Genomic DNA, 15,766 nt, shown 5'->3' with positions numbered 1-15,766 from the left:
TTGAGACTTTAGAAAAAAGGAATAGTTTAAACATGTCATGAAATCAAAATTAACTGCAAACAGGGGTGTAGAGATTTATTGTAAAAGTTACACAGACAGGACAGCACTTCACTAATATTTACAGCTCTCATCCAGTCAAAATAACGGTCTGCTTAGAGTCATAGGGACAGAGTGATTCTAGATATCGTCCAGCATGGCCCTGCAAGCCCAGCGTGACACCGAGAGACCCCTGTAGTGTAAATCAGGGGCCTGTCTTTCCCTTTGCAGTCTCCTTTTCAAAAGGCTTTTGTTGGATTGTGCAGTGACTCTACATTCAAGCAGACAAAAGAGCAGAGTTCAGTTTGGTATTCTGCAGAGGGGATAGAGGCTTTGTGGATCCTCATAGTGTGCTGACGGGCTGTTTCAGATGTTATTCATCTCAGAAGCCAAGGACACTGAGGGTTAGCAGCAAAAAGTCTCCTGGTGTATTCCGGGAGAATACAAAATATGGACAAATGATGGTGCAATAGCTATATCCTGGACTCCTGTGTTTGTGCCCCATCACCACTTACATTGCAGTCATTAATCCAGACACTGCTCTCCTCCTCTGTGATATCCCTGTCAGTGGCGCTCTTCAGCAGGCAGTCAGCGCGTTCCTCCTGTTTCTGAACCGCCGTCACACACTGGCCATACAAGGACCTGTAGCGCTGCCATATCCCCAACAGGGCTGTACTGCTTCTTAGCTGCTCTGAGATCTGCTCTAAAAGAGAGTTCCACCTAACACCGGAGAAACATATTGTTATGTCAGCTCAGGAGCAAGTTAATGATTTGAAAGTCATCAAGGTTGAAGATTGTGTTATTGTTGTATCTACTGTACCTAATGTTGACGCTCTGCAGGGCTCTGTTGAGTGTTTCCACCACAGATGGGTGGCACTCTGTCAGAAGCTGATGTGTAACAGAGCCAAACTTCCTCAGACTGCTCTCTTGCTTATCCATCTCTTCCTGTAGGTTCTGAAAAACACGGACCCCCACTAAGAGTTCATTTCATCCTTCGTGTTTTAGTTTGCAAAACACTACATTTAAGATACACCATAAGCACTGCGTGGATATTTCTATTTACAATCAGTTTTTTTTCATTTTTCCAAAAAAGAGAGGGACGTTTATTTTCTGCCCTCCTTACCTCAAGACTCTCCACCTGCTGCTGTACAGCCTCTAGAGACCCGTTAAGGAGGTGCAGCCTGGACACAGAGTACCTCCCCTCCATCAGGTAACCATTTATCTCCTCTGAAGCCCTCCGGTACAGCGTCCACTGTTCCAACACCGACCGCAGGCTCACCTTCATCTGACTTATCTGAAGAAAAGCATGTGTCACAAAATCTGTCTTAAAACCAAATGGGGAAAATAAAGGATCAACCATGAGAAAAAGTGATCTCAAAAGCTCACCATATGGTCCAAATGAGCCCAGGATTGGCTCAGTCCTTTAAGGGTCTCCCTGACAACAGAGCAAGTGGCACCTTTCTTGTCCCGGATGAGAGCATTCGCTCGTTCCTCGGCTTTCTCTAGATCCTTCTCTTTTTCCTTCACTGATTCCTCCAACTCCTGCAACAACAAAGTATATTTTTCTTGTTTTCAGAAATATGGGCATTATACTGTGTGTTGCATACATAACAGAGCTGTGTGTATGTGTACCTGACAGTCTTTAAGTGCACTTTGCACTGATGCTACATCCTCTATCCTGTGTCTCTTCTTCAGTTTCTCCTCCTGCAGAGTGAGCCACGTTTTCAAGGCCTGAACTCCATTTTCATGCTCCAGCCAACCTTCCAAAAGTCCTTCCAAAACCTGAATCTAAATGCAAACACAATTCAGACAGTTAAAGAAACAGCAACAACAGTCAAATATTTCAGCTCTAAATCTTGTCTAAACTATGACATTACCTTTTCCGCAATAAGCCCTTGTAATATCTGCCATCGTCGGTTCATGGCACCAAGTTTCTCAGCAAAATCAGTTTTGTCACTGCGTTTTCCTTCAACATCCTGACTGCTGATCTGCAGCACCGACTGGTTCACAAAGTCCACAGTCAACTGCTTGCACGTTAGATCTATACGGAAACCCTGTGACAAGACAGCACATACATAATGAGACTGTGGTGAAGAAGAGGGAGTGAGAGAAGAAAAGAGCAGCAGGAAGCTAATGGCTTTTAATAAAGTCCAGCTTGACCAGATTACTACAACTAACGTTTTGTACCTTATACTTCTGCAAGAAGTTCTGGACCACCTCTGAGCCTACAGCTCCCATGATTTTGTCCTGGTCTTCCTCTATGATGTTCTCCATGAGAGAAATCCAGCTCATCAGCTCAGTGATGGCGTGCCGTGATGCCAGTTTCTCCATCTGCAGCTGAGGGATGAAAGCGGATAATGTGACAAAAGCCAAAAAGTGTTTCACAGAATCATCAGCTATGTTAATGCTTATACCAATACTTATACCAAATTACTTAAAACATCATTTAAATATTTCATTTTTTTAAATGATGGCAAAGAAATAGGATGTCAATTGACAAGCATTAAGTACTGTTGTCAGACCTGGTGTAGCTTCTCTTGCACCACAGGAATTCGAGTCAGCAGCTCAGCCCACTGGGTGTCGATCTGACCCAGCGCTGTCCTGAGACCAGCCGTATCCACTCTCTTCAATCGCAGAAGTTGGTTGCCTGTGCTTAGCACAGATGAACGAAGAGACGACTTAGCGTCCACCTCTTTGGAAAACTCCTGCCAAAAACAAAAAAGTCAGTGGTAGAAGAAGAAGAAGGTGGAATCAAACATATAGATGTTTTTATTAGGCCTGCAGTGATTATTTTATTGCTCATGTGATAACCAAACTAACCAGGAAGGCGTAGAGGTGGTCTCTGACCGTCTCCAGCTCCTGAGGCACTGTCACTGACTGCGTCGTCCAGAACTCCAGCCGGTCTAGAGCCGACTGCAACCAGTGGCTCAACTCTGCGGATTCACTTTGGTACCTGAAATTTATAAAGACGAAACAAAATAATTTAGTTCTGATTGCTTCTAAAATATTTAGGCTCTCTTTCTCTCTCAAACAGGATAATAGACAGAAACATTTTGTCTGATTCAAATAGATAAAAAAAAATGTATTTGACATTTTAATTCTGACGTACTGTCAAATAAAAAAAACTCAGCCTATAATTAGAGCCTGACCTGCTCCAGTGTTTAAGCGTGGAGTCGAGGCGGTGCAACTCCTTGTTGACCTTGGTGGTGGAAGAGAGCCAGTGTTCTCCTAACTGGGTTAACTGGTTCTGCAGGTCTGAGCAGCCAACAGACAAAAGAAGCCTCTTGCCCGCCTCCAGGACCTGATAAAGCTGGGGCTGATGCTCCGTCAGACTGGCCTTTAGACGCTAGATGATGCACAGACAGTTATTGAATAAGAAATGTCAAATACCCATCTTTTCACACTTTTGTCAAGTCTTTATTAAGTTCTTTACCTGATAGAGACTGATCCTTTCAACAAGTCTTTCCTCTGTTTCCTCCACCAGGCCTACAGTGGGGATGCTACACTCCACGGCCTCCAGTTGTCTACACAGAGCCTGGTACTCTTCCACAAGTCTGCTCCATGACTGTCATGAAGAGGAAAGAAAATAAAAGCTATTGTATTCTTTGTGGTGTTTAATGAAAGTTAACTTGCTATCAGTCTGTTAATCACAAACTCCCACCTCCAGGATGCCCTCCAGCTCCACCCCTCTCCTGTGGGCCTGTTTAAGCACACTGTGGGCCAAGGCCATCGTCTCCTCTAGGACCTGGTTTCCCCTCTGTGCCACCAGACCAGATACTTTGCTGTAAAACGTCTGGGTGAGGATCATATGGCATTCCAGATCATGGAAAAACTCCTGTATTCAAGGAAAACATGTTAAAAGAGACATTTTTGGAGAACAAAAGAACTCAAGAGTTTCTGTAGAATGCTAACCCGTTTTAAGACCCTGCTTACTTTGTGTTTGTCCAATAACATCTGAACCTCAATGACAGAAGCCACAGTCATCTTCTGATCGGCGGCCATCTTGTCCTGAGCCGTGTCCACCAGGTCTGTAAGGTCTTGAAGTGCAGCTTCATACTGAGCCTTGAGAGATAGGCCGTGGTTCAGGCTGCTCCGTCTGGATCCGACCATCAGCACCAGTTCCTCATACGCATCCTGAACAAAACGATCAACAGTCCGTCATAAAGGATTGAAGTGCTTGGAGGTTAGGAGTCTTGGGGAACAGAGAGTTTAAAATGACCTGTAGTTTGAGAAACTCCTGGTTGGAGATTTGGTCGGATTGGAGTCCCTCTGCTCTTGTCTTCAGCTCTGCAACTCTCTGCTCAAACTCTCTCAGACTCTCCTCCACCTCTGATAAAGTCTACAAAAGATGCATAAATTAAATCAAACGTTCTTCTCAGAGGCTACTTATGATTACGTTTCATGCTTTGAATCCACAATTGATTGGTGGGTGACAAACCTCTATCTGTTTGGATGCAGGTCTGTCCACAGTGCAAGCCATTTTCTGTAACAACTGGTGTTTACTTTCACTCAGAGCCGTGAAAAGCAACCTCAGTTCATTCTAGCAGGAAAAAAACAGAAACAATTCTCACACGAAGAAAGAGCAAAAAAAAAAGGATGCTTGAAGTTCAATTAAAGTCAGACTACTGGTTTGACAGTCTTGCCACAGTACCTGGAAGCTTGAGTGCTCCTGCAGCCTGTCCCTCATGCCGTCACACTGTAGTTCCAGGGTGGATTCCAGCAGGCCCATCCTCTCCTTCAGACCCTCGAGCGTGTCCCCCATCAGGTCTCGCTCCTCTCCTCCACACATCAAACCCGCTCCTCCCCCCAGAAGGTCTCTGCACAGGTTTACCTCACTGGTCATCACCTTCAGTTGTTTATGAAGACCCTGAAAAGAGGGACTCATGTCAGTTACATACTTAATTAGCATATTCTATCCAGTATTTGCTCATTATTTACACCAGCATAAAGTGTCGAAAATAACCTCTATTGGCAGTTTAACCTACATTTATTTTGCATTTATTACCTCTAGATTTGTAAGTTGTGTCTCTGTATCTTCAGAGAGCAGAACTGGACCAGAGAGCAGCTGATTTTCTGCAGTATCCAACCAGGAAGAGGCTGCTGAAACAGCAGCATACAGGTCCTGCTGGACTGTCGTCCCTCCCATCAGTTTACTGTCACCATTTCCCGCCTGAACAGGGAGAACAAAGAACATTTTCTAAGTTATGGCCATCTGCTAGTAGAATTTTTGTTTTGGTTCTTTAACTTAATAAAAAAAGGGGTGTGGGAGATAAAACAAGGTAGAAAATGTAAGATTTACCTCTTGGGCGATTCTTTCCAGATTCTGGCTGCAGGATTCAAACAAAGCTGTGGGGGAACCAAAGTCCTGGCTGGCCGACTCGCCTCTGAACACCATACTAGGACTGGACAGGCGGGATCGGTGGAGGACCTGCACATGAGAGCGTCATATTGAAGACATATGACGGTCAGAATTACAGAGAACATAACAATAAAGGTGTAAATTTACACAAAAGGATGTACCAACATAATGAGTTTAGGACAAAAGAAAACATCACACACTTTACAGTTTTTAAAACAAAACCCATGATGTGTACCGGGCTCAGCTGTTCCTGTTCCAATGAGTAGAGGGAGAGCTTCAGCTTTGTGTTCTGATCTTTATTCAGGTTTTCCCAGCGCTGTCTCAGCTGGTCTAAGGGAGACTCAGGCTCCAGCAACACTCCTCCTGGGACGGATATTTCACTGTCGGGGTGTGAGGGGTGTTTTATCATTAGAGACTTCTGAATGTTGTTTGACCAGCAAAATTGAATCTAAATGTTTATCTAGCTTTTAAACCCACATACCAATCACAAACATACTCAAATGGCGAATGTCTTCATTTTGTAGAAGGAAAAGATAACTATGTGTGAGTAAAAAAGAGAAGGGACTACCTGTCCCCATTGGGTGTGGTCTGGCTCAGTAACTCTTCTCCGACACTGGCGACAGACTGGAGCAGCCTCCTCTGTTCAGCTACCTTCTCTTGCAGCTCCTGGCAAGACACCATGAAGAATTTAAGGCGTCAAACTTTGATATGTCATCAGATTCGTCAAAGAACTATAAAATGGCCTTCAAATCAAACAGCAGTGCAAACTTCATTTTCCTCTCACCCTCTGTCGAAGTAGGTTGTCGTGGTGCTGCTGTGTTCGCGAGGATCTAGCCTGAGACAGCCAATCCTGGACATTAGGACTCTGGGAGAGAGATGTATCCGTCTCACTGTCTTCCTGCTCCTGCAATGAACCCTGGATTAAGACAGAAAAATGTTTTAACACTTACAGAAATGCTCAAACACTTTGTTGGAGGGGAAAACAACATGTTTCAAAAGTGGATAAAGGGGGGAGGAAGTTGCTCAAAGAAAGGAATACAGAACCTGGTCACATTGAGTCTGGTACTTATAAATACAGTACATGAATTCAGGTGAGGTCTATTTCATGAAGTCATCATGTTTTGATAAATAAGGTCCTGCTGAGATTTTAACCAAAATAAGTCCATATTTTTAAGTCCTTTTAATATAATGAACTGTATAATTACAATACGAAGACAACAATTCAAATAGAGCAGTTGTAGTTCCTACAAAAAGCGCAATAAATTGAGAATGAATAAAAATAAAAGTTATTTATAAAAAGACACTTAAGTAGGCTGTGGATAAAACAAGGGATTGTCCTTAGGAGAAAATAATTTTCAGTGGTAAATGAAATGAAGATTTAAAAGGAAAATGTAGTTATTTTTCAGAGAGGGACAAAACCACAAAGAAAAAAATGGCCAAAAGTTGTGTCATCAGAAACACACCTGGTGCAGTAGATTTAGTGTTAGCATGTGATGAGGTAGCATCCTTTTGGCTGTTGTGCGCGTCCCATTGTGAGAGACACTGGCGCTTATTGTTTCATTGTGGAAAACAGTGGACTTTTATGAAGGAGCATGGCACGACCTTTAGTATTTGGACAATACTACCATTGATACTTTTACAAAGAGTCACATAATGCTGGACAGCACAACAGAAATGACACAGAGACAGGGAGGAAGGAAAAGTCTGGGTGATGGAAAAAAATATGTGTTCATGTGTAGGAGGAGGAAACTGAAGGAATGGGACGAGCCATGGCAAGAATGACCACTGATCTCACCTGTATGTCAACTTGTTTGTCCTGTAGCATCTGCTGCAGCTCGAGCAGGCTGTCTTTGAGGGAGCGCAGTTTGAGGCTGAGTTGCTCCGCTTCTCCCTTGGTCTCAGCTCGACCCTCCAGCAGTAAGCTCTCGCTGTGGATGGACAGCTCTGACAGATACGACACTTTCTGCTCGATCTCAAACAGCATATTCTGAAAAGGCAAGAATTACAGTATGTCATAACCAAACTAGTAACCAACACAATCGTCCCTCTTCCAAAGATCCACATATTATCTTGTGAATTTTCTAACTCTATTCCAAGCTCACTCTGTTTTCCTTCAAAATCCTTCTCAACATATCCCTCTGATTCTTCTCTCACATTTCTGAATGGGAGAAACAGGAGAAAAGAGACCCTCCCCTTCAACGTCCGGCCTGTGTGCGTGGTTTGGTACAATTGAATGGAGGTGGAAAAGAGGGGGATTAAGGTTGTATCCCCTCCTTTCACACCAGGATACAAGGGCCCTTGGCCAAGATGGGGACGTAATTCTCCGGGGAGTATTTTTTTTCTCAACAATAAAGCGTGCTGCTTTAGTACTCTTTCCTCTCCATTCAGTGCTGTCCCTATTTACTGGGAATGTATAACAGTCCCTATTTACTGGGAATGTATAACATCTCTATTCTCAACTCTTTACTTCCCGCAACATGCTGGTGACGATTGCTGTTGCAAATTGCGTTTTCAAATCTTAGTTTGTAGAGCGTGTTAAAAGGGTAACACTGTAGAAAGTAATACAGATTATATTTGTTAGATGAACAGGCCTGAGATGATGAGCTGCTGAAAGTGTCGTGATCTCCTTGTTAGTTTAATTGCTTTTGATTCAAAATGACTATTACTTTGTCACAAGTAAACTGAATGTTCCTCACAAGAGCTTTAAACCTTACACAGCAAAAACCTTTTATAATCTAAATAAGTATTAACTACCTGTTCCCTGCCACAGCAGATCAACATCCATTTCTACTTTTCTCTCACCACGTTTCTTTACCATATCCCTCTGACTTTAGATTTTACCTCATATTTGTGGTATAAATGTACTGTATATATATATTGCAATAAATAATCTATGCTTGCAGACAGTTTTCACCCCCTGCAGATGAGGATCCGCAGTAGCCGGATCTTAAGACTACAGCTCAACGGAAGCCATATGTGAGCTTTAATCAGCTTACGGACTCTTGGCTGCTACAACCAAACACACACTTTAAACACGTCTTTTCTTACTTGACAAACAACATTACTACATTACTGCCAGGAAGCCAATTAAAGAGCATCAGAGCGTGAATTTTTTTTGTCATTTATTTCAATCAGTTTTTAACAAGTATTGTGTCTCCATAAAAAAGAGCTATACAGTACCAACACACTGTTTGAGCAGTTAATGTGTGTATTCTTAAATATTCAATATAAATACTTTATTGTTGTATCCATCAAGGTGCATACACATAAAAGCTTTCTTCAGCAAGAGCCAGGAAAGTGTGAGTAGTCACGCCAATGAGAAGCAGTGGTTCGGTTTAAAACTGCTGAACTTTAACTTCCCAGTTTAACACGGTCACAAAAAATGTAAAAAAAAACAAAAAACGTTTAAATCTTTTTCTAGGAAGCAGATTTGTGATCAATGATTTTCCACAAAAAATGAAACATAATCTAATACTTTAAACTGATGAATTAAATGATTAAAAGAAACATGTAATTGGTTTGTTGACCACTGAATCCAATTAGCCATAGAAGCTATTTACCCCAAAGGTAAAGATGGTGTTAGCATAGAAACGGGATGGGGGGGGATGTTTAAGGACGAGTGCAGAGGATAATCAGGGAGAGATGCAGGGGTAGGACCCTAATCTTAATCCCATTGTCCTAATCCCTAAAAAAAAAAAGAATCAACTTTGTAGACAATAGAGAACTCATGTTCTGTTTTCAATTTGTCCAATTCTCTGCACAAGTTCCTCTGGTTTTTGACTGGGCAGGTGATACGTGATTTAAATACTAAGAGCAACATAATACAGAGGGAAAGAACCCATTGATAGGCACTATTGTTGGAACAGTTACACAGCCAGATTCATACTTCAGCCTTTGATAGTTCTTTTTTTTTTTTATAAAACTATATCATCCAGTCTTACTAGAGCAGCAAGATGCACATGATCTGCCTTAAGAATAACTGTTACCCTCAAGAGTCTTAAGAAAACAGTTATAAGATAAGAGCAGAAATGTGGGTCTCACCTGACAGTCAGTGAGCTGCTCCTCCATGTCCAGGTCTTCGTTTAGGGGCTGTAGAGCGGAGCTCAGAGTGGCACGAGTGCTAAGTAACCAGTGGTCGAGCTCTGCGGCCTCGCTGTGATAACGCTGCAGGGCCTGTTCCTGCCGCTGCTCTTCCAGCTGCTCACTTAGTTTCTCCTGCAGCAGTCAGAGACAAGACAAGTATGATGTAGTATGCAGACTCAGGTTAAAAGTTAAAGTATGCATATTGGTCAATCTAAATCAACTCTGAATGCCAACCTCCAGTAGCTGCCGTTTCCCAGAAGCCTTCATTCGAATTGTTGCCATCCTTTCTCCCAGCACAGTGAGAGTGGACTGAAGAGCCAGCTGATCGCCCGGCTCCCCGTCACTGTCGCTGTCCGCCAACTCCTCCGAGAAACACGTCTGTAACTCACCGATCTCATCCTGCAGCATCAGGATCTCATCCATTAGAGCCTGGACCGAAAGCGATCAGAAAAGTGTCAGAGAGTTTGGAAAGTAAGAGATGGTTGAAAAAGTTGAACGTTTTCAGGAAAAGGAAGGAGAGATTTAAAAAAAAAAAAAAAAAGATGGCAGGAAACAGCAATAAAAGAAGGATTGTTCAAATTGTCTGACAGCAACATTACAAATGGGAGCTGTACCCTGCTGTCAGTGTGTTGTTGGCATAGCAACAGAGATCAGCAAGTGCCATGCAGTCTCGCCCATTCAACCATTGCATGGGCAAGTGCACTATCAAGCCTCTCAGTTATTCTCTTTTGACCAAGAGATGTCTTCTGTCTGCCATTGATTTGACACTCAACACGTCCTTCTACTTTCAGGGTTTCAATCTGTATTACACTCCACTTCCCTTTTCTTTCTCCAGCACACAATATCACTATTTCCCCAATACCTCCAATACCTCCCCTCTTCCCCCTCCTCTCCCTCACCTGGTGTGCAGCCATCTGGCTCTCGGGGCTCTTGCTGGGCTCCAGGCTCTCATTGAGAGATCCCTCGATGGACTCCATCTTAGTGGAAATGGACTGAAGGGACTCCTGATAATGCTGCTGACGCTCCAGAGCCTCATACAGACTCTTCTGCTTCTCACTGATCTGTGGTAGGAGGGAAAGAGCGGCGAGAAAAAACAAAGAAAAAAAAAAAATGATGGCAGAATCAAGATAGATGTTGGAAGACAAGTGTGTAAGAATAGTTGACTATAATAATTAATTTTCGTATGATTTGCAGTAGGTGGTTGGAGGAATAATTTGAATTGAAAATCATTTCAATACTGTCATAACTGCCCAAGAGTGTCCTTAATCCTAAAACGTTATCCCTATTAAAATTTGAATTTTGCAGACAGTAAGGAATTAGGATTTCTAAGTTTAAATCCATCTCTAAAGCTGTTATCTCCCGGTCATGTCAGACTATTAAAGTAGTTGCAGGAAATGTCTAGTTTCCGGCACTGAGAAATCACTTTTTCAAAGTTTTATAAGTACTTTTATTTAGATCATAATTGTTGTGTTGAGACATACCACATTCTTTAGAGTTTCCCAGGATCTCTGCAGGTCGTCCAGGTTAGCAGAACTGGACTCCATGGATGGGTCATAGAGTTCCTGGAGAGGCGCTCGGCTTAGCGAACCTCGACCCTGTTTGGGGGGGGGGGGGGAAGCAGTGTGTGAGAGAGAGATGTACAGCTGAAATGTTTCTGGTGTTACGTCAACATTATATATGAATATGGATTGCACATGTAGCACAGACAATAAGAGCCTAATAGTGATGTATTATACACACGCTAAAACCAAATAGATGTGCTTTAAGAAGTACTACAATAAATACTTTTTATGCAAGAATCAAAAGAGCCGGAACATTTTTAAACTGAGATAACAACTACACTTGGTATGCCAAATGTTATCGATTCGTTGTCTCACATACTGTCACAGAAAGCGTATGGACCATAATGGAAGAATAATAGGCACTTTTTGTGACATGTGCGTCAGTTTTGTTTTGATGTTGAGGTCTGGTTGAGGTCAAATTACTGTGTAAGTAATTTTAAACGCTCTTCAATCCCCTTCCATAGCTCTCTTTCCAACTGCCTTTGACCTTATTGATTTTAGTCTTCTTTCAACAGCTAGGCTCACTGACACAGACACAACTACTGTATACACATTTTTCAACAGTAGGTAAAGATCAATCACGACTTTTTCTACAGTATTTATCCCAGAAGAAACAAAGCACAGCTGTATCACTGCTCCATCGTTCTGAGTCATACGTGTGTCAAACACGTAGCTTCTTTGTGCTGACTTAGCCATGTTAAGTCATTTTTACCTCAGCAAAAAGCAAGTGGCAAAGAAATATATTTCAGCAAAGTAAATCTGCAAAAATAATGCTGATGAAAAAAAAAAAGGGAAAGCAGGGGCAGTATAGCAACTCGCCAGCTGTTTGAAACATCCTTTGTGTTCATGGTGATGATGGAGAAGTCATTGTTTAATGACGGGAGTGAGGTGGTGCAGAGTCAACATGTCCATCCTAACCCTGCGTATTCAATAATAATACATCTTAAAGTTGTCTATTAATAGACATAACAATACGATGGAATGTAGGGTTGACATGATACCAGAATTTAAAACTTCAAACAGTAATGACATCTGTTTTGGACATTGCCAACAAAAACAGAACTGGTCCTAAAGACACCCAATATTGGATCATTTCTTGTGTGTAATTCAGAAAAAATTGTCAACGTTTCCGTACCGACAATTTTTGGACTTTAGACAGTTCTCTCTCCATCTTTGGGTCGAAAAATATGACTGAAGATCTGTAGTTATTTAAAGCTTCAGTACTTTCAATACTGTTAATAATTTAAAAAAACTGAGATGATATCGTTTGAAAAATGTTATCAAAAAGTATCAAAAGTAAAAGTATCAGTATTGGAATTGGATGAATAGTTAACTTCTCACCATACATGTCCTGGGTTATACAAACATCTTTGAGGCGCTTACACTGTCTCAAAAACAGTGGCAAAGCTCACTCAAGTGGCCTTTATTTCACAAAGAAAATAAAAAGTTAATTTCGGGGCTGTGTCTCACTAAGATGGACATCTTTTGCTGCCAAGGTTAAAGTTGTCTAATGATGATGTTAGATTAAGAATTTGAGATGTTAAATAGAAATCTGGCTGTGTTAATATGTAAGTTGGGGGTGAGTCACAAGGATGCTGGCGAGCTCTGGAAGTAACCAGGGTGGGGTTTGCAGTACCTGGTTAAGAGGAGTGTCAGCGTTAGCCCCTGGGGAGGGGGAGCGGCAGGCAGGGGGAGAGGAAACTTCGCTGTTCGTGCCCTCTTCCCCTGACTCCTCCGTCACGGGGGAGAGGAGCGTGTGGCAACGGCCGGCTGTCATCTGACCCGCACACACCCCACACAACAAAATCACACATCAGGAGAAGCAGGTGGGGTACCAAACAGAAAAGGCCCGGATCAAAGGGGTGAGGAGGCAGCCAGGGGGGGGGGAAAGAGAAGAGAGAGAAGAAGAGGAAGCGTTAAAATTAACAGGGAAGTGCAGGTTAGGCAGATCGCAGTTAGCATATTACTGATTAATTGGACTGTAAGTCATCAGATAACACTCAAAGAAGACCAGTCAGATCGCATTGCTGCGACAGACTTCAAACTCTGCAACACGTTTGCCATTGTACAGCATTAAAAGAGAGACCTCATTTACAGTAGCATCACTCTGTGCAAGCTAATGGACAAACTCTGGAGTCCACTGTTGGTGAATAAGCCACACTGATTTTTTTCACAGGTTGCATCAGGGGAAAGGAATGGGCATTACCAGGAAGTTAAAAGTTACACTTAAGTGCACATACTAACACTGTTCACACCGCACACATCATTCTCAGACATGATGTAGAGTTGCAGTTTCAGAACCACAGTCATTTCCTTTCTCTTACTGACGTCCACCACCAAGACGCGCTTAATATTTTTGAAACTTTTAACTTTAAGCTGTGCGCCATGTTTTGCCAGGAATGTTTCTCTTTGCAAACTTGACCATTTGTACAGTGTGGCAAGTGATATTAAAAGTAAATAGATCCAAAGATATATAAAGGGCACACTCTTAAATAAAGCATAGCTAAAGCATACCATGCTCCACAAAGACTGAATTAGCAAATACAGCTGCAGCAGCTGTCCTAGAAGTAGCACAGTTGTCTGTGTGCCTGCATGCTTCAGTAGCGCGGCAGAGCTGAAATGTGAGCCAAACCCAACTGGGCCTTTTTTTTGGCAGTAAATGCAGAGCTCTGCTGACTGACTGAGGGCCTTTTTATTTATACATATATTTAGGACTTTCCCGGGCTTTATGATGCAATACAACGCAACAGAAAGCATCAGCACACCGGCATGTGTGGGAAAATCAAGACTATTCACAGTTAGATCAGTTAGACACTGAACAGCACTGTTACAACTAATGCTAACAATGACACAGAGCTAAATGTGCTTACAGTCACAAAACAAGCAACAGCCCTAGCAACTTGTTCACCACACAAACCTTTCAAGCTCTGCTCGTACACCATCACACACAATTATACAGTAATATCCTGTTTCCTGTCCTGTTAAACCCATACACCACCACAAACAGCAGCAACGGCAAGGAAGCAGAGTAACCTGAATCAGAATCAAAGTCACAGAGGAAGAGACGGTCTCGAGGCGGGTTTTCTTATGTGCAAACACGAGAAAGAAAGATCAGGCCATGTATGATATTCTGCAGCCGTCAGACAGAGTCCGGCTAATCTGAAACTCAGTGAAGTGACACAGCGCGGTGTGAAGGCAGTAATACACAAGAGGAAACAGCCAAAATAGTAACACTAGATGTATGAGGGGAAAAAAAAAGACAACTGTAAAAGTTATTTCTGTGCTAGACAAAAAAAAAAGTGACACAGAGAGAAAAGGCAGCAGAATAATATAAGGGAGAAAAGGTGTAATATAAACTTAAAAGCCTCAAATAAAGCTAGAGGCTCACATTTTGAATTTGAATTGAACCTATATAACTTAGTCAGCTGTTCCTGGAGAAATAGAAGTACTAAAGTAAAGCCTGTAATCATAGTTATTATCCTCAGACATCCTTTAATTTGGCAAAGCTGAAGTAAATGATTGTTAGTTGAAGTGTGGACACTTCAGGGAGCCCTGAGGTTTCTTGCATCCTTTGAAAACTAGTGGTCTGAGCAGTAAGAGACACAGACAGATGCTGCACATGCATACACACTAACATAAGCAAGGCAACATACAGCCACGCCATTTGTCCAAAACATGCTTTGCCACTCACCATGACAACAGAGGGGTGTGCTGGAAGCTGCTTGTTGGAGGCGGTGTCATTAGCAGCCACGGCGCTGGGCAGCTCCTCATCACTCAGCTCGTCCATGCCGTCCGAGAGGCCCTCCACCTCGCTGACTGTCAGCAGCATGGTGGCGTGTTTGGCCTTCACGGTCAGCATCTTACACTTGGAGTGGAGGGAGGCGATCTGCTCCTGGTAGCCACGGATCTTCTGGGCCAGCTCCTGTCAAAACATCCCCCCCAAAAGAACAGAAAACACCACCACCCCCAGGGTCAGGAGAGTGTGGTTCAGTCCACAATGGAAGATCAATAGTTCCTGACTGAAAGAATCCTGGGAAGGGAGGCTGAGCCGGTTCAGCTTTGAGTGTGATGCCGGTGTGAGAGGAGTAAGTGGAGTGAACGCATTCTCTTCCTTCGCCGGTCTGTTACTTTTGGCTTCACAGTGTGTAAGCGTAGAAAGAGAAAAGCAGTGCCTCACTCTCTCTCTCTCCCTCTCTCTCTTTTCTCTCTGGCTCTCTCTTCTGTATCTCTGAGCCAATCAGAGCTGCACAAAGGCGGGTGGCTAAGAGCAGCGGTGAAGCCAACACACAGGATGTTTGGTTGAGACAGAGACCCTCGCAGAAATAGTTCAAAATCCCTCAGACACTCCCTCTCGTACACATACACAATTGGCAAGAAAAAAAACAGGAAGTGATCTCACTGCCTACAACAACCCCCACCCCCCCCCTCCCTCCCTCTGCCTGACGCTTCCCTCCTCCACCAATCCTTGGGGCAGATGCCTTTCAACAAAAGAGACTAGTAAGGAGAGAGGGAGTGTTTAGAAGGGAAGAATGACATACACGGTGTCGAATTACAGCCCTGGTATGAGCCGGCAGGCCAGGGTCCAGCTCCGCCTTCCCTCCTCCTCCTCCTCCTTTGGTTTCTACTCTCTCTGTCCCGCAGATGGTCAATGCACTGATAATCAGGTCACGTGACTAACCGGGCCAGTGGACTTGCAGCTATCTGCTCAGCTTAGAGATCAAGCTCA

General features: G+C 43.1%; 1 protein-coding gene across 1 annotated transcript in view; it reads right to left on the bottom strand.

Moving 5' to 3' along the window:
- The window catches only part of syne1a (spectrin repeat containing, nuclear envelope 1a), a 125,223-nt gene that overhangs the window by 20,905 nt on the left and 88,552 nt on the right, over positions 1–15,766 (bottom strand). Inside the window, exons 92-119 of the mRNA XM_061051988.1 lie at positions 14,732–14,962; positions 12,677–12,817; positions 10,960–11,073; positions 10,378–10,539; positions 9,713–9,907; positions 9,437–9,610; positions 7,191–7,382; positions 6,180–6,311; positions 5,964–6,061; positions 5,631–5,775; positions 5,336–5,464; positions 5,042–5,206; positions 4,688–4,903; positions 4,475–4,576; positions 4,256–4,375; positions 3,970–4,170; positions 3,698–3,871; positions 3,470–3,601; positions 3,186–3,382; positions 2,857–2,989; positions 2,559–2,741; positions 2,224–2,373; positions 1,914–2,090; positions 1,669–1,824; positions 1,423–1,578; positions 1,160–1,330; positions 857–990; positions 552–756 (exon numbers count right to left, since the gene is read on the bottom strand). Of these exons, the coding sequence (XP_060907971.1) occupies positions 552–756; positions 857–990; positions 1,160–1,330; positions 1,423–1,578; positions 1,669–1,824; positions 1,914–2,090; positions 2,224–2,373; positions 2,559–2,741; positions 2,857–2,989; positions 3,186–3,382; positions 3,470–3,601; positions 3,698–3,871; positions 3,970–4,170; positions 4,256–4,375; positions 4,475–4,576; positions 4,688–4,903; positions 5,042–5,206; positions 5,336–5,464; positions 5,631–5,775; positions 5,964–6,061; positions 6,180–6,311; positions 7,191–7,382; positions 9,437–9,610; positions 9,713–9,907; positions 10,378–10,539; positions 10,960–11,073; positions 12,677–12,817; positions 14,732–14,962 (4,485 nt within the window). The remainder of the gene's footprint in view (positions 1–551; positions 757–856; positions 991–1,159; positions 1,331–1,422; positions 1,579–1,668; positions 1,825–1,913; positions 2,091–2,223; positions 2,374–2,558; positions 2,742–2,856; positions 2,990–3,185; positions 3,383–3,469; positions 3,602–3,697; positions 3,872–3,969; positions 4,171–4,255; positions 4,376–4,474; positions 4,577–4,687; positions 4,904–5,041; positions 5,207–5,335; positions 5,465–5,630; positions 5,776–5,963; positions 6,062–6,179; positions 6,312–7,190; positions 7,383–9,436; positions 9,611–9,712; positions 9,908–10,377; positions 10,540–10,959; positions 11,074–12,676; positions 12,818–14,731; positions 14,963–15,766) is intronic.

The sequence above is a fragment of the Labrus mixtus genome, chromosome 12, assembly GCF_963584025.1.
Source record: "Labrus mixtus chromosome 12, fLabMix1.1, whole genome shotgun sequence".
NCBI lineage: Eukaryota > Metazoa > Chordata > Actinopteri > Labriformes > Labridae > Labrus > Labrus mixtus.
Note: the sequence above shows the minus strand (reverse complement) of the source record. Positions and strands in the feature narration are given on the sequence as shown.